Source organism: Perca flavescens, chromosome 5 (genome assembly GCF_004354835.1).
Source record: "Perca flavescens isolate YP-PL-M2 chromosome 5, PFLA_1.0, whole genome shotgun sequence".
Lineage (NCBI taxonomy): Eukaryota > Metazoa > Chordata > Actinopteri > Perciformes > Percidae > Perca > Perca flavescens.
In genome coordinates, this window is record NC_041335.1 from 21,451,251 (window position 1) to 21,478,668 (window position 27,418).

The 27,418-nt window shown below is 42.6% G+C and overlaps 2 protein-coding genes and 1 long non-coding RNA gene across 3 annotated transcripts; 1 reads left to right on the plus strand and 2 right to left on the minus strand.

Moving 5' to 3' along the window:
* Window positions 1-249: 249 nt before the first annotated feature.
* Window positions 250-6,106, minus strand: plk2b (polo-like kinase 2b (Drosophila)). The gene is made up of 14 exons (XM_028577609.1): window positions 5,882-6,106; window positions 5,682-5,789; window positions 5,460-5,576; window positions 5,022-5,151; window positions 4,618-4,801; window positions 4,209-4,407; window positions 3,929-4,076; window positions 3,595-3,689; window positions 3,138-3,270; window positions 2,830-2,910; window positions 2,291-2,450; window positions 1,791-1,920; window positions 1,526-1,636; window positions 250-1,332 (listed from the first exon to the last, which is right to left on the minus strand). Exons 1-14 carry the CDS (start codon window positions 6,065-6,067, stop codon window positions 1,141-1,143), a joined length of 1,974 nt encoding a protein of 657 aa, XP_028433410.1. The 5' UTR covers window positions 6,068-6,106; the 3' UTR covers window positions 250-1,140.
* Window positions 6,107-8,581: 2,475 nt separating this feature from the next.
* LOC114555056 (uncharacterized) lies at window positions 8,582-9,482 on the minus strand. The gene is made up of 3 exons (XR_003692524.1): window positions 9,337-9,482; window positions 9,077-9,188; window positions 8,582-8,844 (listed from the first exon to the last, which is right to left on the minus strand). It is a non-coding gene; the product is annotated as an uncharacterized LOC114555056 (long non-coding RNA).
* Window positions 9,483-18,122: 8,640 nt separating this feature from the next.
* rab3c (RAB3C, member RAS oncogene family) lies at window positions 18,123-27,219 on the plus strand. Its single transcript, XM_028577764.1, has 5 exons — window positions 18,123-18,140; window positions 19,933-20,157; window positions 23,633-23,751; window positions 26,558-26,682; window positions 26,873-27,219. Exons 1-5 carry the CDS (start codon window positions 18,123-18,125, stop codon window positions 27,061-27,063), a joined length of 678 nt encoding a protein of 225 aa, XP_028433565.1. The 3' UTR covers window positions 27,064-27,219.
* Window positions 27,220-27,418: the final 199 nt, after the last annotated feature.

Consider the following 27,418-nt stretch of genomic DNA (forward strand, 5'->3'; position numbering starts at 1 on the left):
TCCAATTATTACCACACTGTACAGTACATAAACTTAGGAACTGCTTCTTACACATGAAATAAGGACACCGTTCATTTTCAGGTTTGTTTAAATGCATTCAAAAAAAATCACAATACCAGCATCTATTTTGAATGCAGACTTGGAAAATGTAATAGCAATAAACAATAAAGCAGACGGAAACAAAGTTGTGTTTTCAAAAATAAAAATGGGTACAAACACTCAATGAGAAGGACAAGTACTCAGAAGTAGATTTTTTTTGTTTTAGAAAATGCTTTTTATTATTAAATAAATAAATATTGCCATTATTTTTTACACAATAAGTTATTCAGAACATTTTCTACCATGGTGATAATGGCGCTTAAGGGATCCTTTAAGAATCTCTGGTACTGTTTTTTTAATGCAATTCTCTCCCCCTCACTCTTCCGCCTCACATCACCCCTCTGGTTTCAGCTCAATGTGCTGAGTCCATCCGTCATCAAAGAGAACAAATCACAGTTTTAGAAGGGAGTGTGATGTTACACCCCTCCCACTCACACTCACACACACACACACACACACACACACACACACACACACAAACTTTGTAGCATCCAAATCATTTGTCTCCACTGCTAAGTTGGCTGTGACAAACACTGTACATCATTTACAATTTTCCACAGTCTAGCTCTGGTTACATTCAGAGCATCAGTGTTTGGATTCTATAAAACAGCATCAACTACACTATACACATTTAAGCTGGTGCCAGCCCAGCGTATGTCTTTACCTCCCAAACATCCCTCTTTCACCCCCCCCAAAACATCTGAGGTTCACATTTGTACCAACATACTCATTCCAACATGCTCAGTCTTTCCTTTCCTCCAACAATCAACATACAAATCAGCCCTTTACCATTGTAACTATCATTGTGCTACATTTCATTCCCCCCCATCCACAGAGTCTGTCCGTGTATTTTTTTCACCTGCACCTCTGCTGAGTCATGAAGGTGCAACAGTGAAGGAATGTTCATTAACTTTTCACAGATCCATCCTCAAACTTGTCCTTATCACACAGATTCCTTTCGAATCCTGGTTCCACTGCAGCACTGCAGCAGCACAATGTGTATATCTGGCTGTGTAACGCCATCCAAAACACATTATTGGATTAGCTGCATCGCTGCAGAAGCATGTTGAGGGAGTACACCATGCGTTCACGCAGGTCAGTGGGACATCCAGACGTCAACAGGGAGCTGAGTTTGAAGGTTTTGGAGACACGGTCCTCATTGATGTAAGTCAGCATGTACTCATCCCTCTGGCAACACAGGATGATCTTGGTGTGGTCGTGATAAAAGTTGATCTTCAAAGATAAAAAAAGCAAGTTTATTTATTTGTTTTTCTCTATCAATATTCTCTATCAATTTTGGGAAAATCTTATTTCATTTGTGGCTTAACATTCCTCTGTTAATCTATGTTATGCATTCCAATTAAAAATGTGCTCCTCTGAGCATGCCCAAGCAATGGCTGCGTTTCCTGTGATAGTGCGTTTTTACCTGGAAAGTGCCGTCGTTAAAGAGCATCATGAGGGCGCGGTCGGATTTGAGCCACTGCAGCAGGTAGAGTCTGGGCATGTGTGCATCTGTCATACTACCCAGGTCCCCGCCCTGAGAAAGCAAAAAAGTAACACAGCCGGATTAGACAGGCAGCAACATGAAAGATACAGTTTCTAATGCTTCAGGGGATGGACAAAAGACACATTATAGCAAGAGAGATACAGGTTACATCGGGGAGGGGGGAGAGATAGAGAGATTTACTTACATCCATCAGGTTCTCCTCCATGTAGTGGGAAAAGTACTTGAGGACAGTCACCTGGCTCACAAAGTGTTCAGGAACCTCGCAAGTGGGGAAGACAGAGCGCTGGCCCAACTCTGCATAGTAATGGATATTCCTGAAGAGATGGAGAGGAGATAAACACAGAGTTACACAACCATTCAGATAAACACTACATAAATGGTCCAAACATTAATGGATTTCCTTGACATTCAAAATCAGTTGTTATCTTGCTTGAACACAGTCTAGGTGTCAGTGAGAACATTAGCTATGATATTTTAGTTGAGATGGAGCATGTAAATTTATATGACTGCTGAAACCTAACAAGTCAAGCCATCCCTTTAATTTGGTACTTATGTCAAACCACTAACAGGTTCTTCAAAGTAATGTACTCTTGCATGTTTACACAAGCCATCTCAATTATATGTAGTGATTAATAACTGTCAAACTGAAGGTGGAGTGTTGTGAAAGCATAGACTAGTGCATACTTTCGGTCTGGCAGGAGGCTCATGTGAGTGCCATTGTTGAAGAGAACTCCCACGGTGTGATCAGACAACTGGTAGCCAAAGCCGTACTTGTTGGAGTAGTCCACCCATTTAGTCACCCATTGAAGACTGCAGCTGTTTGAGCCCTGAGGAATGTCGTCGGCTGCAGGGTGAGAACACAGAGGAGGAGGATTAGAATACAATTACAAGGACGATTTAAAGAAGCAAACAACTTGACTGTGAAACCATGAACAATCCTTGACTTTGTTAAAAGCAAATAAGGTTCACTGTTTGCAACACGAAAAAGAATGAGCTGGGAGGAAATTTGTGCTAAAATCAGGGAGGGTATCTTTGAATACTAAAACATGGAACATGAATGTAAATGTACATTCTGAGTCCTTTGATCAATATGTCTCTCTGTTTAGACATTTCAAGGTCAAATACAGATAATGAGCTTTAGTTGTATCACAAAACCGTTCCATGTGTAATCATCTGATCAACAACTACATGTACAAGTCTCTCATTTCAACAAGTCAACTCACCTTTAGGCATGTTCTCCAGACATCCCCTCAACACGCTTGCAACAGTCTCAGCCACACTCCCCGTCGTGCTGTCTTCCAGGCCTTTAGGAACAACATCATGGGGTCATTTAGCTTGTTGTTATGTCAGTAGAGTACAAGAAATCACTTTGCACTCTAGCTGTTGCATCAAATCTCTCCATCATTGATGCACTTAATCAAATTTATTGTGTGTAACTTACAGTTTACACATCAGAATAGGGTATTATATAACATCAATTTCTGTCTGTGATCACTGGGCTCTGTGTGTGAAACGAGGCTGGTAAACTCACATTCACTGCTGCTGCTGCAGCTCCCCAGACTCCCCCTGACAATCAGACGGATGGTATCTCGCGTTGTCGGGGACTGACTCTCCGTTGCAGGGCCAACAGGGCTCTCAGCAGATGGCGGAAGTAGACTTCCATTCTGAAGGTGAGAATAAGTGACGACAGGGTTTAGAATCTGCAAGTTTGGATAATCTCTTCCTACTATGACTAAGCAGTCACCCACAGATTCTAAGTGGTTGGCTTAAAGGTTAAAAATAAGTGCTTTTATAAGTGCTTTGCTCTGAAATTGGTAGATATGAAATGTTAGTACAGCATCAGCATGACACATTGGATTCTCCTCAACATGATATCTCAAACTTATCTGTTTATTTAATGGCTGCATGAATAATGTGCCTGTGGCATTGCCTACACTCTAAGTAAGTGAAGTAAATATCTGTTTTGTGTTGAATGAATGATCTCTTACCTCAGAAATCTTTTTGCTCTGTTGGTGGCTGATGACAGTTCTCTCCAGGTCATGCTGCAGTTTGTAGATCTCCTCTTCTTCTTTAGTTAACTTATCTACCAAAGGCAATAAAAGCACACATGTCAGAGCATGACCTTTAAACAAGCAGCTACATACACTGACATCAAAGCAGTATGGGATAAAATGTGACTTGTGCTTCCAATCGTCTGATAAACTAGATTTAACAGTGTTTCTTGTAGCAACCACAATTGTACAAAGTGAAAGATAACTGACTGGTGTGACGAGTGGCATTTAAAGTGGTACATAAGTGCTCAGTGGTTGATGTAATACTCACTCAAAGTCTCGTAGTATTTGACCTTGTCTCTCTTCCCACCAAAGAGCGCAGCAGCAGCTTTCTTGAAAAAGCTCTTGGCTGGACTAGAGACGTGGAAATCTGGTGCTGAATGGCAACAGTTAGCTGACAGACGCTCTGGACTGAAGCCCTATGGAGAAGGAAAGTGGGTCAGTGTGCGGCTGGTGCGAAAGGGCTCACGGTTATACTCCTAAAGAATGACATTTAGTGAGACAGACGGTGAGCAGAACAGACAGACAGGGAGGAGAAAATAGGGTCTAACCTGTGTGAAGAAATCATGCCTCAGAATGTGGTCCAGGTTAGGTCTGTCCTCTGGGATCTTGGCTAGCAAACTGGTGATTAGCTGCTTAGCCTGTGGCGACAGGGAGGAGGGCAGGGAATAACGCGCCTCTCTAATACATCTGTATGTCTCCTTCAGGTTGGTGGTTTCAAATGGGGGCCTGCCCAACAGCATGGTGTACCTGGAGCGGGATGAAACGCAAAAGTGAGGTGATTCCCATCACTAAAAAATATATTGCAGTGACTGATTGTAGGCAAAACAGAAATGCACAAGTCCATGAAATATGATGCCAATGTGTCTTTTCAAGCTGATTATCTGTTATTCAATATTGGTTTATATCGTTACTAAACCTTTTAAGTATCTAATTTTGAATTACAGTTTGCCTACTCACATTACACAGCCTAGGGCCCAGACGTCTGATTCACAGCCGTGGCCCTGCTTGTTGAGCACCTCAGGGGACAGGTAGTTGGGAGTTCCACAGATCGTCTTCCTCCTGTTTCCTGCAGGCTCCAACTTGGCAGCCAGACCAAAGTCCCCGACCTTCAGCTCCATCGACTCACTCACAAAGAAGTTACCTTTTGGGAAGAAAGAGAATTAAATGATGAGCACTTGATATTTAAACCAGGATCAAAGGCTAAATACTGCATGGATCCTCTAATGAAATGATAACAGAGAGAGGAAGAAGTGGGTTCGTATGAGAAAAAAAATATCCTCACTGTACAGAATGCATCTTTACAATTGTTAATAATGTGTCTCAGCACTGTAGTGGGTCACTGCTGCATGAAGATTCCTTACCAAGTTTCAGGTCTCTGTGAAGAATCTCTTGTTCATGCAGGTACTTCAGTCCAGATACAATCTGTCTTAGATAATAACGCACCTCTGGCTCAGTCAAAATTTTGCGTGCCTTCAGAATGTGGGCTAATGACTGCAAAAAGACAAAACATAAAGAAGAGAATTATTATAGAGCTGTTTCTTGTAATCACTCTATAGAAAATATTGTATTGAAGAACCATATTTTCTTTAATCTCATAAAACTGTAGGGAGGTATGCAGATTTCCTGTACCATACAATTATAAATTAATGAATTATGTCATTAGAGGTCTTTTATAGTGGGGGCATATGAGTGCTGCCTCATTGACTTTAGGTGCAATGCAGGTGTTATCCAAATTTATAACACAGCAGTGGCAAGAACAAGGTACAAGGAGACCTTAGTATGTGACAAGTAGCACTTACTTTTCTACTGCAGTATTCCAACAGGATGTAGATGTTCTCCTTGTCCTCGAAATGATGATAAAAATGCACAATGTGTTTGTGGTGCAGTGCTCGGTGCAGCTCAATTTCTCTGTCAATCTAGCAGGGGGAAGAGACAAAATGTTCACAATAGTAACTGGCAATTTTGTGATATCTGCTGTCTAGCCACACCAGAGCGCACAGGCGCCGGAGCCGCGCGCTTACCTTCTCTCGTTGGTGAGGTTTGGAGACGCGCGCATGCGGGATGATTTTGGCTGCGTAAACTTTGCTGGTGGAGAGGTCGGTCATCTCGTAGCATTTAGCAAACCCTCCCTGGAAAGAAGAACACACACTGTTAACATGCTACGTCTTCAGGTTACGTGGTAAATCCAAAAAGTCGACTACAGTCTCTATGCTTGAGCTACCTTTCCCAAAACTTTTCCACGGCAGTAGCACTTCCCAGTGGCAGGGTCAGTGATTATCCTGGCCATCTCTGAGGGCGCACTGCGCTCATCCATTCGTTTTCGACGAGGTTCGCTCGACCTCTGCGTCGATTCACACATGCTGCTGCTGTTTGTCTGTTGGGGCCCGATATTTCTCTGTATTTCCATTAGCGCTGGTTAGTTGTCTCACACTCAGAATGCAGCCTGGAAAGCTTGTCCCTGAGTTTTTATGCTCTGGCACCCACCCCACCTCCCTGCCTGCCGCCCTCTCTCTGACGTCACGGTGTGAAATGACAGCATGAGGTCTTCCAAATGTCAATTACCTTGCACGTACATTACATTGGTGTTAATGATGGTACGTCCATGAAATCAAAGGGGATAAAACAGCCTGTGGATTCTGTTATTTAATAATTTCTAAGGGTTTATATAATTATTTGCATCACTTGCCGCCATTCACAACAATAATACAGACAGACATATCATCTGCAGTTTACCTACTGTACTTTGTCTATGGAATTGGTGGTGAAAAAGATATTTTACATTTTGGTCCAAACTAGAATTCAAGGCGTTGGAAGTTGGATGCATTTGGTCGATAAAATATTCAGTATGCAGAGGATAAACATGTTCTGTATTCTACTCATCTGCTCAGCTCATCCTGTGTTTTTGCACCAAACTCAGTTTGGAGCACTAGCACCCTCAGGTGGAGATTGTAGACTAAGCCTAAGACTAATACTGTATTACAACTGTGCATGGACATGTGAGACTGTGTGGAGTGTGAGCAGTAGTTTTCTTTTTTTTTTAAGATTATATTTTAGGCCTTTAATCGACAGGACAGCTGAAGACGTGAAACGGGGAGACAGAGGGGGGGATGACATGCAGCAAAGGGCCACAGGTCAGAGTCGAACCCGCATTCCTCTATACATGGGCGCCTGCTCTACCAACTGAGCTATCTGGGCGCCCGTGTGAGCAGTAGTTTGAGTGGAAACATTGTAGATGTAGCAGTACAATGAAAGATTTGTGTTTTAGCTTGCAGATGCAGGAATGTTTTAATGACCTACTGTGTGAACAATTAGACAAATGACAATGTTACTGCAGGGGCTAGTTTCCGTAATATGCTAGAGAGTAGATTCCTCAACCAAGGCTGTACAATTTCTCAAATGTGTTATCTTAACAAAACCAAATGTTTTGTGTGCATGTGTATCTGAATCCAAATAAAATCAAAACCATAGAAATTGTATCTCCCTGCCAATACAATTTTCATAAAAATGAATTGGCAAATGGCCTTACTTTCCAGCAAATTTGATTGAAATATCGTACTGCTAACAAACAAACAAACAAACAAACAAACAAACAGACAAACGTGTTTCACATATAGCCATGGTTCTCAGACTAATGTGTCTATTTGGCTACCCAGTACGTATCACATATAACCCACAAGGGTCAGGTGACACAGATAATTATTCTAAACCATTCACAACATAAAAACGTCTTTGTGCCTCTAATGCTCAGTGGCTGTCTGGGAGACACACATAGACAGTATATAATGGACCAACAGACCCCGTTGCTCTGGACGGAGACCAGTGAAGGCTATTAGAAGCACTTTTCCGGTGATTTCTTGCTTTACTGCGCAGCCTCCAACTGACAGAGACAACGTAAATGTGACGTGAGCAACATGTCTGAAAGTTGTAAGTCTTCTGGTAGCTGTGACAAGAGAAATCTCAATCATTCCCAATCTTACAGAGACGGAGAGTGTAGGTATATGTAAGGAGATAACATAAGCACAGGCTAATTATTGCTAACTAAAATGCTAGTTAACATTAGTAATTAAACCTAAACAGCTAATTTAAGTCAAAACTGCCTGCGAGCTTCTCCTGTACTATACGGTAATTCCTCTACTGTGTGACAGTAAGTCACTTGGTTATGACACAATCGTTAGCTTATTTTTACAAAAACGTCTGCTACGGAGCTATAACGTGAGGTACAAGGTAATGGAGCCTTTTATACATTGTCGTGTTTCTTTAGAAATAAACAATGGACAAATAGAGTCTTTAAACGCTTCAGATGTAAAGTTATTCGCAGTCAAGTGACGTAAAAAAAAAATGGCTGTCAGTGTAATGCTAACAAGACGTGATCGCTTCGTAGCATAAAATGGCGCCATCGGGGTTCGCGTCCTGAAGGGAAGCTTACCCCCTTGGAGACACACTGACTGAATCTCAAAATGGCCATTCATTTCTTGAATAAACACGAGTCTAACTACAACCCAACAAAAGCAAATTGACAAAATAACAAAAACGTTGACCTTACAACCCCTCATGCAACATGCTATTAAGGAGGTTTATTAGTGTTCATGTGGAAGTCAAATTATTTATAGTTAAAGCGCTCTAGAATAAGATCTACAGCCATATTCTAGATATTGGTGGTGCACGATGGTATTTATAACAAGATTGTCAACAAATGCTCAGTCGGTTGTTGCTGTGCAAAATTTGAACAAATACTGCAGGGGATAAATGATGTCAAAATCATCTCATCCTTGCAATGTTCAAATACATCTTTCAAAATGATCACTCCTGGTCAGTGCTCATAAGTGACAGATATTCTCAATGTATTTCCCCAAAGTGTTTATGATTACCTGCTACAAATGTGTTTTCTTTGTCTGGTTTTCCTTTAAATATATTATAAAGAAAACAGAAATGTGTCTGGAGGGGTTCATGATGTTGAGAATGACAATGCCAACAACAAAATAACCCAGAGAGACTGTGATTTAGTACTGTTTCTGGTACTTTTCTCAGGCGTGAGCGCACATTGCTAAAGTCATAAGCAAACGTTTAGTCAAGACCGGAACCGACAGATGCTTGTTGTGGCCAGTTGGGGAAAGGAAAACAACTAGTGATGACACACGCATCCTCAGGAAGCACTTTCAACAGCTTTTCACCCAGGACCTCCATCTGTAAACCAATCAGAAAAGGTTACATCAGTCACTTAGCAATCAAATGCTATGTAATGCTATATGACTCATACAGCATGAGAAGATGTTCAGGGAAGGAAAGAAATAATTCTTCATAGGAGGAAAACTCACCACTCCTGGAGCAAGGAAAGCTGTCACAGAAGTCACAAATAGGGTCATATACAAACTTTGATCAGGCTTGAGAAAAGCAATATTTTTTGTAAAGGTTTTACCTTCGAGAAGTCTTTTTTTAACAAAGGTGGCCTGGCTAGATGGCACTACTGTCCAGCGGGTCCTGCTCCTGGCATAGGACACTAAAATTGGGTTAATTTCCAACCCTGTGCGCTGGAAACCAGCAGAAAGAGGAGAAATCAAATCAAATCAAATCTGAAATCTGTAAAATACACATGAACACACATGTATAAAAAACACTCAGATTTAAACACCAGGAAATCATGAAAAACTAGATTTTCACTCTAGTTTTTGGCCATACATGAATGTATTTTTTTCTGAAACAATTGCAGCTCACTATCCAGTTTTCCATCTCCTGATCCCAGATCTGCTAAGCGACCTGTTCATCCCTCAAGCAACCGCATAATGTTCAGTGTCTGATCTTTACTGGAGGGCAAATAAGGGACATGGAACACAGTACATAAGTAGTAGTTAGTAGTAAGTCAATACAAGCTGTCTTTCAGAGTCCCCCTATCGCAGATAAGTCTTTATCAAGTTCTACTGAAAGGGAGAATTACAAACAAAATTGAAAGTTTTTGAAATATAAGTATAATAATCGTGACACTACAGCAACATTAATTTCTTCTTTTTCATGTGAAAACATCTCTGCATATGCTTCATGTAACATTTACTTCTGCTCACAGCAGTCATGTATTTTGAGTGCTAGGACTATAACCTTGAATCTGATCTCCCACTCACTGTCAGTGGAACTGTTTTACAATATCTGTCTGAGTGACAGATTCTGCAGGGTTATCTCTTGTCTAGCTGTGATGAACTGGGTTTAATCTGCGATCATGTAAAATTCCACTTTTCTTTTTACATAAAATGTTTTATGTGAGATGTAGCTGGCAAGATAAACAAAACATCATGTCATTATTCCAAAAAACACAGGTCAGAGATATATTAATCATAAGCGCAAAAAATCTTATTTTATTTTTTGCTTCTTTCTATGAGCAAATTCAAATTATCAATGCAACAACAACAATCTTAAGCACTACTTAACTTCTGATCTGCTCCTGCTGCTTCCTGTTCATCTTGTACAGACACTGAACAAAAGTATAAAAATAGTGCACGATCCATTATGTTACAACAATAAAAAAAAATGCACTTCAGACTGACGTACTCTAGAAGATGGTGCAGTTCTCCAAAAAACCTAACAACAGTTTTAGGCTTATCATTTTCTTCTTGCTAGCACGGAGCATTATGCTTCAAAATATGCAATTCAAAATATGCAATTTATCATTACTGTGCAAGTTGTTCCATCTTGGTTTTCAAACAAACATGCAGCATATGATATTTGAAAGGGTGGAAAGCAGGCAGAAAATAACAGAAAAGGGAACTCTGAAGCACCTTAAATGCATCCCATGTGATGAAGGTGCTGGAGAGGCTGGTCTTGGCCTACCTGAGGCCACAAGTGAGATCTTCTCTGGACCCTCTACAGTTTGCCTACCAGCCTTGTCTGGGAGTGGACAACGCTGTCATCTGTCTTCTGCAGCGAGCTCATTGCTCGCCACTGCTACTAGGGGAGAAGCTGCAGATGATGGGTGTCAGTGCGTCCACAGTCTCCTGGATCACTGACTACCTGACAGACAGACCACAGTTTGTCCGTCTGGACCGTGTTCTGTCTGGTGTGGTGGTGAGTTGTACGGGGGCCCCACAGGGGACTGTACTGTCTCTTTTTCTGTTCACCTTATACACCACAGACTTCCAGTACAACTCAGAGTCATGTCACCTACAGAAGTTCTCTGATGACTCTGCAGTTGTTAGGTGTATAAGGGATGGACAGGAGGAAGAGTACAGAGCGCTGGTGGAACACTTTGTTGAGTGGTCTGGTACGAATCACCTGCTGCTGAACGTCGTGGATAAGACCAGAGAGATAGTGATTGACTTCAGGAGGAAGGGAACGGCTCTGCAGTCCCTTTGCATCCTGGGAGGAGATGTGGACGTGGTTGAGGAGTACAGATACCTGGGTGTCAACATCGACAACAGGCTGAATTGGAAAATCAACAGCACTGCTGTTTACAAGAAGGGGATGAGCAGACTCTATTTCCTGAGGAAGCTGAGATCCTTCAATGTGTGCAGCAGAATGTTGGAGATGTTCTATCAGTCTGTTGTGGCCAGCGCTCTGTTCTCCTTCGCCATCTGCTGGGGCAGCAGCATCGGAGCCAGCGACACAAACAGACTGAACAAACTGATCAGGAAGGCTGGCTCGTTATTGGCTGCAAACAGGACACTTTTGAAGCTGTGGTGGAGAAGAGGTCACTGAACAAACTGTTATCTATCATGGATAACCCTGACCACCCTCTCCACCCCACACTGGTCCAACAGAGGAGCACCTTCTCTAAGAGGCTCCAACAGCTTCGATGTCACTACAAGAAATCATTCCTACCACAGGCAATTAAACTTTTTAACACTTCATCACTGAGTGTTAGATAAGACTCACAACTGCACTAAGTGCACCTTGCACAATAGGTTTATCTACAGCTTTATCAATACTAGTTAAACAGTTGTACATTTGTATTCCCAACATATATTTAATATATATTTTTAATTATTTGTTTTTATATTCTATCCTATTATTATTTCATGTATATTCTGTATGTGTGCTGTGTGTCTGATATTTTGCTGCTGCAACACTGGAATTTCCCTTTTTTTGGGATCAATAAAATCTATCTATCTATCTATCTATCTATCTATCTATCTATCTATCTATCTATCTATCTATCTGTAAACAGGTTCCACACGCAGAGCACCTAAGCAGGCCGACAGGACAGGATGGGGTCTGTTGGTAGGACGGACCCTGTCACATTCTTGCAGAATCACCTCAATAGAGTCCTCCATTTCAAACTGTCACCAAAATCGTTAGAAAAAGAAATAAAATGAGGGCTAAGACTAATAATAAATGGCTTCCTGTAAGGAAATATCTCTGAATAACTATATAATATACTCTAGCCTCACCTATAATGGATTATTAAGGTCAAGGCTAATATTTGATCATTTAAAAAAATCAGATAACAATATAGATCACCAGAAATGCATAACATAAACATTTTTGATAGGGATCATTTGTATTTGTTTTATTTTTGTGATAATTGTGTTGTTGTCATTGGTGGCTCCTTCTCTCACTTAGGGGAAACATTTGACTAATTAGAGCTTAGTAAGTTGGATTCAGAATAGGGACTAGTTAGCAGGCTACCAATATTCATGAAAAATGCGACAGTATAATGGCAATCTCAGAACCCATCAACTATCGGTCTGATGACGATTTAGCCTCTGGGTGCAATGGCCGATATTTAGGGATTTCCGGTGCAGCTGGTGATATCCGGGCCGAGACTTCCTCTTCTGTGCACCAGGTCTGATTAGCAACTTGAGACGCAATAATAGAATTAGATAAATAAATAAAATAAGCTAAATGATCTTTAGGCAATATAGCACATTGGTTGTTTGGTGACGAAAGCTAGCGCCATATATGTCTCCTAACTGTAGATCAGCCAATAGCGAAATTAAATTGCAATAGCTTTGCACTAAAATGTCAAGATTTGTACCTGAATTCATCAACAAGACCAATAAACACCCATATACTGTACATTGCAGAAAATATACACTCACTAGTAAGTGATTGGTTAGGGATAAGCTTATAATACATCAGTGGGAATAAGTAGCTGCCCTTTCACACATGTAGCACAGGAGATTGTCCGTGTCAGACGCTTTCTCACCGTCTGGAAATACTTGTTGGTTTTAGCGAGGGGTGGCGCCTGGGTAGAGCGTACTGGAGGCAGTACATGACACGGATTACATCGCGGTCACGTTCTTTATTTGGTCCAAAACAAATCTCTTACAGATCCTTGTATTCGTCTGAGGATTTCAGCAGAAGTTCCCAAATCTTGTCATCTCCTCAGTGAGACATTTTTATTGCCGTCTTCTTCTTGGATGTTTGTTTCCTTCCGGTTTCGCACCAGCTACATAATAGAAACATTATCAACATGCCCACTCACTCACGGTGAATTCGCCGGACAATTACGTGCTCTCACATGGAAGTCAGACTATGTATATTGTACTTTGTACAAAATCGGTTTAATGTCTGGACCAACTGATTGGGACATTAGTTCAGGGTTGCAGTGCATGTGTGAAATGGGCTTATGATTATCAGGCAAGACATTTTACAGTGCAAACAAACTTGTCAGAGCTCTCCAGTGCACACATGTAATATATAGGCTACCTCAAACCTTTGGTACTGTATTTCTCTACTGTAGCTACTTATTGGCCAACATATTGTAGCGAGCTACGTGGAAGAAGTTGAAGAGCCAGAGATATAGAACTGTGGAAGATTATTCAACCGCTACGCAATACATAGAGGTCATTAAACTAACCCAGTGTTTCAGTCATGGTAACAAATGTAACAAAGGTAATGTAAATAAACATGAGCACATTATCAGGACTAAAACCTAGGTAACGTAAATGCATAACAAAAACACTAACAGAACATCATTTACCCACTTAAACTAAACACTTAAACAACACTAATAACCTAGTCCCATGATGCTTTGCACTGCCGTGCAGAACAGTCAATACAATGGCATCCTGTCGGCCGTTACATAGCCCCCATCTGAGGGGTCAGTCGTCCTCGGCGACCCCATCACCCAAAACATAGTCCCTCAAATGTCCAGGACGCCGTCGCTGACGAGTAGGTCTCCCAGGACTCACAGGGGACCGACTGGGGGGGGGACACACAACTCGGGGGGGGTCCCACCCAGGTTGAGGTGTGTAGTGCTGCCATCCTCAAACCCACTGTCCACAGATGGAGCAAGAGGACGGTATGGTGCGAGTCTGTCTTGGTCTAGCACCACCATTCGTCCCTGGCAAGGCATGCGCAACCGGTACACCACCTCTGACAGCTGACTCACAATCTCGCCGGGCCCCTGCCAGTGACTGCAAAGCTTAGGAGAAACCCCCTTCTTACGGACAGGGCAATACACCCATACCTTGTCCCTTGGCTTGAAGACTTTTCCCAGACAACGTGTGTCATAGGCCCTTTTCTGCCGCACCCCTGAGTCGGCTTGGGCCTGGCGGCTGTAGTAGTGTACCACCTGTAGGCGTTCTTTCAGCCTATGGTAGTAGTCCATTTCCTTCCCTCCAGCAATCTCAAGCTCAGGAGGGGCCCCGAACACCAAGGAGCGTCTTGGCATTTCCGTAGTGCCCCACCCCCGCCGCGCCGTGGACAACCTAAAGGACTTGGGGACGAAGTTCACGGGGCACCAGTAGCTGCAGGATGTCATTTCCCCATCCGGGAGCCTGCCACCTCCGGTACATCAGCCCATCATGGAGTTCGAAGTTGCCCCACTGGGAGTGGTAGGCCTTTATCTCAGGCCCCAGCGCCAACAACTCTGACCATTTGGGTTGACGTCCTGTCTCCAGCCAACCCCCCACCAGTACCAATGTCCTGTCCGCCTCCTGCTGCCGTTTCAGCTGTTGTGTCGTCAGTGGGAGCCATCCCTCCTCATCACTGGCAGCCTTGGCAGTTGCCACTGTTGGCACTGTTTGGTCCTGTGCCTCTTGCCGCAGGCAGTAGCGACACTCCACTGCCACACAGGGACGTCGGGAGAGCGCGTCGGTGTTGCCATGTTGTCACCCCGCCCGGTGCTGGATGTCAAAGTCGTACTCCTGCAAGGCCTCCAGCCAGCGGGCCACCTGGACCTCGGGATGCTTAAAGTTCAGGAGCCAGGTAAGAGAAGCATGATCAGTGCGAATGACGAAGTGGCTGCCATGCAAATACGGCCGAAAGTGCCGTACTGCCTGGACCACAGCCAGCAGCTCACGTCGTGTGACGCAATAGTTCCTCTCTGCCCTACTCAGGGCGCAGCTGTAGTAGGCCACAACCCGCTCCCCATCTCCTGGCTGTTGGGAGAGAACAGCACCAATCCCCACATTGCTGGCATCGGTGTCCACAATGAAGGGTTGCTGGGCATTGGGGTAGGCCAGGATGGGGGTTTCGGTGAGGGACGCCCTGAGTCGAGTGAAGGCTGTAGCACATGCGTCATCCCAGATGAACGGGCGGCCCAGGTCAGTCAGGCGGTTGAGTGGGCTGGCAATGGTGGCAAAGTCTCGGACAAAACGGTGGTAGTATGATTCCAGACCCAGGAAGCTCTTTAGTTCGCTGGCATTGGCAGGGTTTGGCCAATCCTGGACGGCAGCCACCTTTTCCGGGTCAGTGGCTACACCAGAAGCGTTGATCACATGACCCAGAAACTTTGTCTCCCTTGTCAGCAGGCAACACTTTGTAGAGTTTAGCCGCAGCCCGGCCTGACGGATAGCAGTAAAGACCTCATGCAGGTTGGACAGTGCTTTGTCGAAATTGTTGGCGTGCACCAGCAGATCATCGAGCTACACAACACAACGACTCCGGGGCACGTTTGCCAGCACCCTCTCCATCAGTCGTTCAAATGTAGCCGGGGCATTGCAGAGCCCAAACGGCATGACGCAGAACTGCCACAGTCCCTGCCCAATGGTGAAGGCAGTCTTTGGTCTTGCTTCTGGGGCCAGTTCTACCTGCCAGTAGCCACTGCGCAGGTCGAGGGAGCTGAACCAGCTGGACCCTGCGATGTAGTCCAGAGCATCATCGATGCGAAGAAGTGGGTAAGAGTCCTTCTTGGTGACGCTATTAAGGCGTTGGTAGTCCATACAGAACCGCCAACTTCCGTTCTTCTTCCTCACTAGGACAACTGGCGCTGCCCATGGACTGTTGGAGGGCTCAATTATCCCAGCGGCAACCATCTCCCGGATTTTATCCTCTGCCACCTGACGCGTAGTGAGGGCCAGCCGCTGGGCATCACAGGTCTCAATAGCATGCTGGACCAGCCCTGTCTGCCTGCAGTCTTCATCCCTGGCAGCAAAGATATCCATATAGTCATCAAGGAGGTGTTTCAACTGCAGGCGCTGCAGCGGGTCGAGACCGTCGCTGCTGCGTTGCCACAGGTCGTGCATGGCCTCCGCCAACTCAGTCAGGGACGACCGGCTCTTTGGTTGGGACAGGAGCAAGCTGTGGCTGGGCAGGGCCGCTGATGGTGGGAGTGCTGATAATAGGCACGCTGGTAGTGGTCGTGCTGGTAGTTGGCGTGCTGGTGGTGGCCGTGTTGATGGTGGGCGATGGCACACAGAGGCTTGGTGCCCATTTGACAGCGGCTGCCGGATGATCGGCCCGTTGGGCTCTGGGCCTCTTCTACCCCCGACCGCACCGAAGTGCAATGGTCTCTGTGCCAAGAGTAATGACAGCCCTTGCAACATTGACACAGGCACCCCAGCTGGCCAACAAGTCCAGCCCAATAATGCATGGGTCCTGGATGTAGGCTAGCCAGAACTTGTGTGACAGCTCCTGGTTCCCAGCTCGGACTTGCAGTAGCTTTGTTCCACTCATGCCAGCAGTTTCCCCTGAATAAACATGAGCACATTATCAGGACTAAAACCTAGGTAACGTAAATGCATAACAAAAACACTAATAGAACATAATTTTGCCACTTAAACTAAACACTTAAACAACACTAATAACCTAGTCCCATGATGCTTTGCACTGCCGTGCAGAACAGTCAACACAATGGCATCCTGTCGGCCGTTACAATATACACAGGAACCGATACTGGCTGAAACCAATTTATCGGTTAACCTCTAAAATGTTCTGTAATGTTTTTGGTCAGACACTTACGTAAAGAAACCAGTCACCATCTAGGTTTAAAGAATATCTTTCCTAATGTCTATGCTTTTATGAAAATTTTATTATTGGAGTATACATTTAGACATTTGTCATTTACAATTATGTAAAACATTTGTCATCAGGATATTTCAAACTCTTGAATTTCATTTAACAATTTTTGCAAAGCTTTGACCTTAAAATTGTGTAAAGTTTTTCAGGATAAAAATAACCAAACGGTCTCCATTCGACAAAAATATCACCAGGGCAATTGTCCAACAGCAGGTGGTGCCATGGAGGCCTTTCTTATATAGAAACCTTCTAGAAAAGTTGTTTACCAAGCTAAGGTCATGGTTTGAAACATGTCTGAAACAACAGGTCCGTTCATTAAATGTTATGTCAACACCACTATACATTTAAACTGCTTTTAAACTTTCAAACACGCAAACACATTTTTTAGGATTTCTGATTTTGGACAACAACGGTGCAAAATAATCAAAAGTAAACGAACGAATGACTAATTGACCTACTTACGAGCATGATACACACATGTAGCGAACAGATTTGGTACATTTCATAACTTCTTAACATAGACTGTATAGTTCTAACACACAATCTGTGAAAACAAATATGTTTGTGCAGTTTACCTGACCCGCCCCTCTGCTGCGCACTCAGCAGCCTGCTCACACAGATCCTCCAGTCAAAGGAGAGTCAGCACCACATCCCGCCCTATAACTTCATACTCGTCCTATCAAATGTATGCTAACTGGCCGAAACAAGGCTCATGCCAGCTAGAGCCAGAATTTGTATTCGAGTAGTCCACGCTTATGTAATGTCTGTTAACAATTGTGTCTGTCTGGTGCTTCTTTGCGCACGGTGGTCTAATCCTACTAACATCCCGGTGTGAGATGAGTAACATAAGATAGCCTAGTTAACACCGGTAAGAATACAAGAGAATAATTGCTGGTATGAGCCAATTGGTCCTCACCTCGTTATGACAATGGTACAGTTTCACATTTACATCTCTCAAATTAATTATGCAGGTACACTAATATAAGTCTAAACGAGGGCCGATGTGATTAAAATTGCAAAGATGCCCATTTTCTTTCACTTCCGCCGCGGCCTCATCCTGCACTTGCTCCCATTGAAAAGGCCCACAATAACAATATTCATCACCACTCAGACCTCTCTTATTTGCTCAGCCGCTTGTTCTCTGAAGCGGAGCTGGCTGCATGGGCGGGGGGACGGCAGCAAGACAGACCGCGAGTGACGCAAAAGGAGAGCCCATTATATTTGCTTCCTGAAAAATAGAAAGAAAAACATATAGGCTACTGTCCAGCTGGGAGCTTATTTTAAAACAGACAAAAATGGACTTGTATGGGAAGGTAAGATGCATGATTGATTTTTATTATTAAGCTAATTAAGCTCATTATGAAGAGAGAGGAAGAGGGAGAGATCATCCAACGCTGAAACCGGCACATATATAGCCTATGTGTGTAGCCTACTGAGCAGTGAGGCTGAACAAAGGTTTCCTGTGTAAGTGCAGTCTTTCTCTTGGACGATGGGGAGCGTCTGTAGGCGATGTCTGATGCCTATTAAAGAACGAACTACAACGCGTTTTCCTCTGCTTCCACACAGCTGCTGACAGCTGTGGAGCGCTGCATGCTGAGTAATGTAGTCGAATCTCGACTTTTGATGCCATCCTCCGCTTCTGCGCCGATACCGTGCAAAAACTACAACCCCCATCTTCTTGACCCTTTCGGTGACGCCAGAGACACGCATGACACGCACTTTCCCTTTGCTCGTGCTCGTCTCACGCGAGCCAGCCTCGTCAGCTCAGGGGCGCGTGCCAAATGCGAAGCGGAGGAGGGGACAGCTCCCAGGTGCTGAAATTGGTCGGCGCTCGAAACAGAAAGAGAGACACAGAGAGGGGAAGAAAATCTACGCCTGCATTAGACACAAATACAAAAACCGTATTCTGCAATACAGGGGCAGATACAGATAGAGCCAAGGTCTTCAAAACAGGTTTGTTCACACAATGTCCTCAACGCGTTTTGTTAGTTTAATTTATTAACAGTTATGTGGAAGAATTTCATTAATACATAAAATGACCTCCTGCCCAGAATTGCTCGTCTAGCATTAGCTGGCATGCAGCTCCATGCTCAACTACATCGTGTAATTTCATATCAGATCGTTGGTTTTATCTTGGTGTGTGTAAATCCCAGCATTACACAGATATTTTGAAAGCGATGTCCTTCCAAATACTGCCTCGGAGGTTTTTTTTTTTTTATTCATACACGGAAGCGAACAGAAACCCCGTGCAGGATGTGCAGGATCGAGGTCCGGCATCTTTTATAACTGGGTAGGCTACAAGGAGAGCTCGGCTGCCCATGTTTGACATATAATCGCAGCTTTGTCAAAACATTCACCTTGGAGCAAAAATGACTGTGCTCTTGACATCTTGCTCGTAGCAGCTTGTCCTCCTAGGTCGTTGCCTGCTGACAGCTTGCATGTAAATGCTCTGTGTAGATGCGTTTTTAAGTTAAAAGATAGATTTCTATTGTACAACAGTAGGCTATGGCAGTTTTAATATGGAAGAAGATCTAATGCTGGTGACATTTGATCGTATTTCTAGTAGGAAAGCTTTTTAAATATAAAATCAAAACATCACACTCGGAACTGTTAACAATTTAACTGGGATGTTAAATTGTAGTTTGACATGTTTTATTCAAATACAATATGGGTGTATTTTTGCCAAGTAGGCTAAATAAAAAGCAGTGTATCTGAATTGTATTGATTATCTCTTTAGGTAATTACAGTATTGACATCAATTATAATTATCCTTTAGTTTCATTAAAGTAATCATTTTGGCTTAAGAGAAGACAAAGTCAGCTTTTTAAAATCCTGGTTATCTAATACTCATCAATACAACAGCTTGCTGCGTTAGTCATGCTGGTTTTGCCTGACACAGCCTTATGTCACCTCTGATCTGTGGCCTGTACAGCAAGCTTGTACTGGACTCTGCATACAACATTGAGAGTCAACTGAAAAACAAATAATCAGTTTTTTATAAGATGGGTCAAATCTTCTGTGTGTCCCAGCTTGGATAAGCTTCATAGTAACTCAAGGTGAAGCTCTTAATGCATTCTTTTCAGCGTCTCTCTTTTTGTTTTGCAGATGGCTGCCACTCAGGATGTAAAAGGGAAGGGAGAGGGAGGAGACCAAAACTTTGACTACATGTTCAAACTACTAATCATCGGCAACAGCAGCGTGGGCAAAACGTCTTTCCTGTTCCGTTACGCCGACGACGCCTTCACTTCGGCCTTCGTCAGCACAGTGGGCATAGACTTCAAAGTAAAGACTGTGTACAAGAATGACAAGAGGATCAAACTGCAGATCTGGGTATGAAATATTAACATCCAAGCATTAAACATTTAGAAGGGAGCCACAAAATGTTGGATTCCTGACCAAACCAGATGAAACAAATGGAATATAGCTATCAAAAATGTTATTTCTGCTTATCCTGTACTTCTTGGCTGACACAACACAAGACGATTACTTACGTATTTGCTGTTGCTCTTGAAGGACCTGCTTTTTCCCCATTAATTTAGAAGCCAAACTCTATATAGAATTTGCATATGCTGTAATGATTGTAATTTGTAATTTATAGTAGGAAGAAAACACATTTCTAGACTACAAAGCCGCAATGTACAACAAGCTGTAACTGTGGCTTTCCTTTCATATCAAAGTTTCTTCTGCCATGCCAACCATGTCCATTTCATACAGTTATATTGAGAGCATATTCATGTTGAAACATAGTTAATGTATGGAAGAAATCTGTTTTCTGTTGTCCTTCAAGGTCTCCTGGAGGGCTACCAAAGCTCTAAGGGGGTAGGGGCTCTTCAGAGATGCCCTGCCCCCCTTGTTTCTCTCCGTCTTTGTGTTCCTGCAGAGTGACTCCTGTCTGTAAAAGGCTGTCCATCTATACACAGAGACCACTTTCTTCTGACCCCTGCCCATATCTTTCTCTGTAGATCGATATGTTTCAAGGACTGTGATAGGTTGTGGCTTGATAGCTGTATGCTTGGCCATACAAAAAAAGTCCTCTACACACGGGATTAGCTATGTATTAATTATATTTAAGTCAGGGCAGGTCTCTTAGGACATATGCTTGCTTGGTAATACCAAGAAAGCATGATCCTACCAAGTTGGTATGCTTGGACACATTTCCCTTTTGATCCTTTGTTGTTTTCATTATGTTATTTATACTTTAGTCAAAGAATAGATTGTATGTTTGAAGCTGATCCTATTTCTTTCACTATTCAGCTTTGTAGGTTTAGATAGATAAAAAATCATAAAGAACTGATGTCATCGCGAGCAATCTTTTAAAAGATCAATTTAAAACACAAAAATACCATTTCACTTATAAAGTTATGTTTTCACTGTCCTAACTCAGGCATTTTATAATATAGTATTTAAATTTGAGCATATGGCACATCCTGAAGCTTTAATTGAAGAAAGCTTGCTGTATTGTGTTTTATTTGTTTAACACTCCACACTCCATTCAAGTATGGACACAGATGGAAGTCTCAACATTACTGACAGGAGACTAGTAAGTGTTAGTTTGGCACACAGCGGAGAAGAACACAGAAGCAACACTTTCCTCAGAATGTGTGGGAAACTGAAGAGTGTCTGAGGCTGTTTAATTAGGAGTTCATCTGAGCTGTTAAAGCAGATTGTCTTGTCATACCTCTAAGATAGTGATGGATAGATATGTAAAAGTTCTTTCTCTCTACTTCTTTTTTTTCTATTTTTCTTTTGTGTGCTTCACCAAATAGCAACTTTCCTTCAGAGTTTTTGCTCTCTCTTGTCATACCAGATATGTTTTACAGCAATTACTCACCCCCCATAAATTTGTCATTTGCTAGCCACATAAAGAGACAAAGAAGAAGCCCTCTAGCAGGATATGAAAACTAGATTTGGACAGTGGCTAATCTAGATAATGTGTTTTCATCATTAGCAAAGACAAGCATATTCAGAGAGAAAAAGGATTGCCCTTGCATTCAGTTGATTGGGATGTCTTTTTTAATTGGGCTCAAAGAGAGCTGAGACGTACAGTAAGTGGTCCTTTTAGGTGAAGGCTATTGGCTTATTTCATTGTGGTAGTCGCACCACTGATCTGCTAAGAGATAAAAGCGTCAAAATTCATCACCAAGTTTTCCCTGTTGTCGTATTAGGCTTGAAGTGAATGAAGCACATCTCCGAGAGTTGCCAAGATGAACCTTGTGAAAAAGTGGAACTCACTTTACTGAATGAAGAAGAGTTCAGGCTCTGCTCACTACCTCTCTACTTGAAGCAGTCAGCTCTTTGGATTGATTTTTGGTGAGCTGCAGACCAAAAGCGAAGCTTTTTACGGAGCTCCAATTTACGGCACTCAGCATTTTTTTTTCCTGTCCTGCTCTATCTTTTTAACCGAAAACAAGCTCACTGAAATAACCTGGAAATGCAAAGGTCATTGTCAAGTACTTGAACAAGAATCATTGGGCTACTGAAATGTCTGAGCCTCAGAATTCAGACAAGAGAAAAGACTGAGGTTAAAACAGGAGGACTTGTACATACTGTATCATGACTTGGTGCATGCACAGTAACAGTAAAAAGAAATCGTTGAAACATATTCTTTGTTCTTTTCTGCTGTTGAGAATGTCACTCCACAAACGCTGCTTTTCATACAACACACACTAGCTGTTTAAATGCACACATTCATATGCATTTTTGGTGTTATTGTAAACCGACAAAAGATCTTAGCTGTGGTGTGTGTGGAAGCTCAGCAGGCTGCGAGCTCTGTCTCTATGAAGTGAAGGTCAGAGCTGTCCTCGGGCTATAACAGGCACACTGTTGCAGCTATGTGCAGACTGACAGAAAGCAAAACCACAGTGGCAAATTCAATCCAGTGCTGCCTGTCCAGCTTCTGTTTAACACGAGCTAAGTGGAGCAGCCAAAAGTGCTCCATCATGATTCACAGAAGCCTGCAAAAACATGTATTGTGGGTGGAACAACAGCGCAATAAACACACAGTATAAACAGCAGGGACATCATTGGGATTTATTATTATATAACGTATCATAAAATAACAAGTATACACATCTTTGAACAAACAAAAATATTCCTGAGCACACTTTTCTCTGCCCTCCTCATGGACACACTCTCTACAGAAGAGCTTCATCTGTCTGCATCAGGAACCATTAGCATTTTTATTGACATTCCATAGCAAAGGCTGCAGTTGGCGCTTGTTTGCAGGGTAATCTGTGTACAATACTCCTCGAATTCTGTGTAATCACCCGCTTGCTTTGCCTTTGAGCAATTTTTCAGCCTTATCATGAACAGCAAGCAGTTTCCCAATGAAATCATTTTATCTCTATTTCTAGCCCTTTTTCTAAGAAATGCATGCCATGAGCTGAGCTCTCAATACTGCACTCCAGAGTGTTTAACACAGCTGAGCGATTATTTTATCGAGGAGAGGAGAGAATCAATCACATCAGCCGAAACTGAATTGCTGTTTTTGGCATCTTATCAATGCAAAGCCAGTGAGGCTGTGAGAATAATGATTATTTCCACATCACAAACACAACCAACATAGCCATATGTAAATGTAGATGTAAAAATGTAGATCCTGAATTGTGCTCAGATTTTAACCGAAGAATCTATTAGCATGTATAAATAGCTGCAGATTAATAATGTACGTGGCTTCTCATTTACAGTTATGGACTTGCATATACAGTATGTACTGTGCAGGGTCATGTCAATGTTGCTGAGCCTGACAGTATAAATAACAGTCAGCTGGCTAACAGCAGGGCTAAATCAAGTTGTCTGTGTGTAGGACACAGCAGGCCAGGAGCGCTACAGGACCATCACCACTGCCTACTACCGCGGGGCCATGGGCTTCATCCTAATGTACGACATCACCAATGAGGAGTCCTTCGGCGCTGTGCAGGACTGGTGAGTCGTTTTGAGCTCTTTGGAATCAATGTTGGTCTGTTTTTGACAGGGTTTGTATGTAGATGTCATCTCCCATCCTATTTCTTTCTGCGGGTTATATTGTATTGTTATGAGCATCAGATCAACACATCAAAAGGGCTTCCTGTTTGTTGCTGTGATGCAATCAGTTGATGTCCTGCACACTCAATATTGTACATTGTTTGTCCTTTTTCCAAGACAAATCTTAGCATCCCTATCTCCTAACAGCTACGGTACATGTCTCTCTTTCTCTCTGATATTTGACAGTGTTGTTATGTAGTGTGCACCGAGGCTTGGAGATCTAGGGGAAGCTTGTCAAGGTCATGACTCTCGTCCATTTATGAGTCACACAAGCGTCTGCAGGCTGAAGAGCAACTCTGAGCCAAGTCCAAATGTCTGTGATTTATGATGATTCATTTATGTCTAAAACAGAACTTGGTAGGCAATGTTCAATTGGCTGCAGAAACCAGGTTTCTGGGTTATGATTCTAGCTCTAGAAGCAAGCACGTTCTCATCGGAACAAACAGTGTGGCACTACAGCGAGAAGCTTTGGTGAAACAATTAGAGATAAATGTGCGCTTTGATTTACAGTTTGCTGATGTTTCTCCTTATACCCTCACTCTCCACAGGTGTTGTGGTGAGAGCTGTTATTTTCCATTTTATTTACACCCTGCTGTCCTACAGTTATCTCTGTCTGCCAGTGCAAAGAGATTATGGGAGCACAGAATGAGCTTATTTTGAGAGGAAATATTTCTAAATCATCATATTCTCATGATGTTACTGTTTCAGCTGCAGGAAATCATGATATGACTCACACAGACTTGATATAAGATGGTGATATTTTTGCAGTTAACACTTGAGCTGAATGCCACATGGATTGCATCCATTTAGAACTGACAATCACTATTAAGGCCAGTGTCTACTTAGCCCACATCACTTAGCTACAGTAGCAGCACTTGGCAGCTGCTTTAGGAGCATCTTTCATGGTTAAAACATCTGCATTAGCTGCATTTAAAGTGAGCACATATTTAAAGCCTGGTGTTCTTTAATTGGGGATGAAATGTTTAAAAAAAGGTCCAACTGGGATTTATTTATTATTAGCATGAATTGTGTTAAAATGCTTCACATTGTCAACCTGTTTTGTATTTAAATAGATTTCCAGTCATTCTACGCAAGAAAAACAATGCTCTCCTGTTAAGAGAGGTTGGAGCCAGACACACCTATTATTCTTTTAAGGCCTGTCTGACACTTTGATGGACTACTGCAGTCTGAACTCTGTCTGTGATGGGTATCTTAATTAATAGAGCCAAGTGTGTCGCTGGCAGAGACAATCCCAGAGAGTTACCTGTGAGCTTACTTACCAGACAAAATGCACAAATCAGTCAACTGTATGGGAAGATGCTTTTTTTTACCCTTCATATAACCAAAATTCTTCTTTTTGCCTTTGCCACAGGCTTTAATTCCACTTTCTCTTTCCCTTGTTCCTAGTGACAAGGTTGTAGAAAAAAAGATGTTGCCATGGCAACGGCTCCTTCGCCGACTGTGGCTGAATTAAGCTTATGACGTGCTCATTTCCTGCCAGTGACAGAGACAAAACAGGGAACTATTGTAATGCTGACATCAAATATAGGAATCAGAAGAAGAAATCATGCAAATGAATTACGCTATACATACACCATTTAATTACAGCAACAATCTCAAAGCATTTACTTTTTCATGTTGTCTTCTGTTATCCTGGGGCTAAATTGTATAAAAACCACTGGTAAATACAGACGTTTAATAGCCTGCGTAGCTGTGTTAGACTTGATACGAATACAAATGGTTTTCTGTCAGTGAACATTATCAGCAGTTGGCGTCAAAATGACCCACATCTGAACCGTTATCAAACGTCAGAACTATAAGAGATGAGTGCTAACATCATGCTGCTGCTCTCTCTCTCTCTCTCTCTCTCTCTCTCTCTCTCTCTCTGACTCGTTGTTTCTTCCTCTCTTTCTTACTGGCTCTTTCTCTACTGTTTTCAGCCTGTGGTGTGTTCACTGCCCTACTTTTAGTCAGACTGCAACACCACGGGAGATATTTGTTCCCTTAATGTGAATGTGTGTGCTCACAATGCAAATTATGTCATACAGCTGTAAATACATACATACATACATACATACATACATACATACATACATACATAAACACATACATAAAGTGTAGTGTATATGGTACAGGCAATGCCTCATTTCATATACAGTATCTAGCTGTCCTGTTTGGGATGGGAATTCTTTTTCTGGCAGGCTGAAGACAGAGTTCAGATAATGATCCATATGTGCAAGGTGTGTGCATCTTCTCTATAGTTAGCCATTATTTAGTAACAAACCAGTGTTTCCCATATGTCTTGTCAGTGACCTTAACTAAGACCCGGTGTAACTACAATATCCAGCAGGCTGTTTGTAAGACATCCAATTAATAGCTTTCCAATCAGAAGTAGGCAGAAGCCAAAGAACAAATCTAAAGGACAGGATAAAAAGTATGACAAATATCAATGTCAAATAGCTAGAAAATACCTAATGATAACCTAAATCTGATTAATAGTGATTACATGTTTTAGCACAGACCGGCAGTTGACCCACTTTTCCACTGCTACCATCAGTGACTCAAATATTACATGATGTCAAACACAAGGTGATGTAATCACTGTTTATGACCGGTCTAAATGGCGAACAAACCTTACATCGTGTCCTTGACTCCAAACGCAGCAACAGCATTTCACTGTGGTGCTTTTGTTTCTGATTGCGTGCAGGTCAACCCAGATAAAAACCTACTCGTGGGATAATGCACAGGTGGTGCTGGCTGGAAATAAGTGTGATATGGAAGAGGAGAGAGTGGTCTCAGTGGACAATGGCAGACTGCTGGCAGAACAGTTGGGTAAGTCTTGGAGTAACATTCAACTCTTTTGGGATATCATCAAAAATACTGCACCATGGAAGCAGCTTTGTTTTCAATAACTGTCAAAGCTTTTCCCAAAAATGTAATCATAAATATGTAATGTATGTTGTTATCTTAGTTGGCCCTGTCTCTTCCTATTCTCATGTTACCTGCTCTCCCTCTTTCCAAGGTTTTGAATTCTTTGAGACCAGCGCCAAGGACAACATCAACGTGAAGCAGACCTTTGAACGTCTCGTTGACCTAATTTGCGACAAGATGTCCGAGAGCTTGGACAGTGATCCGGCCGTCCCCACAGGAGCTCCCACTGCCAAACTCACAGACAGCGCTCCGCCCCTCCAGCAGTCTGGATGCAACTGTTAGTGACTGATGTCAGGAAGCAAAGAGGAGGGCAGCGCGGGTCCTCTAAGGTGGTAGTGTGCAGAGTTTTGTTCTCCCTTATCACTCCTGCTAGTGCTGCTTTCCCTGGACTACAGCTCAAACCCTGTTTAGTAGTAGAATTACAAAATGCTTTCGTATTATCTCTCAACTTTATCACCTTATATCAAGAGCAAATAACCAGACAAACAGACATGGCTATTGTAAAAAATGTTCAACATTACAGGATATCTATAATATAGAGACACCATATTCTCATTCTTTAGCTAGTTAGTATGGTCATAAACCAAGAATGTGTGATAAGGCTGGAAATAGTCCATAGTCATGATGTACAGTTAAT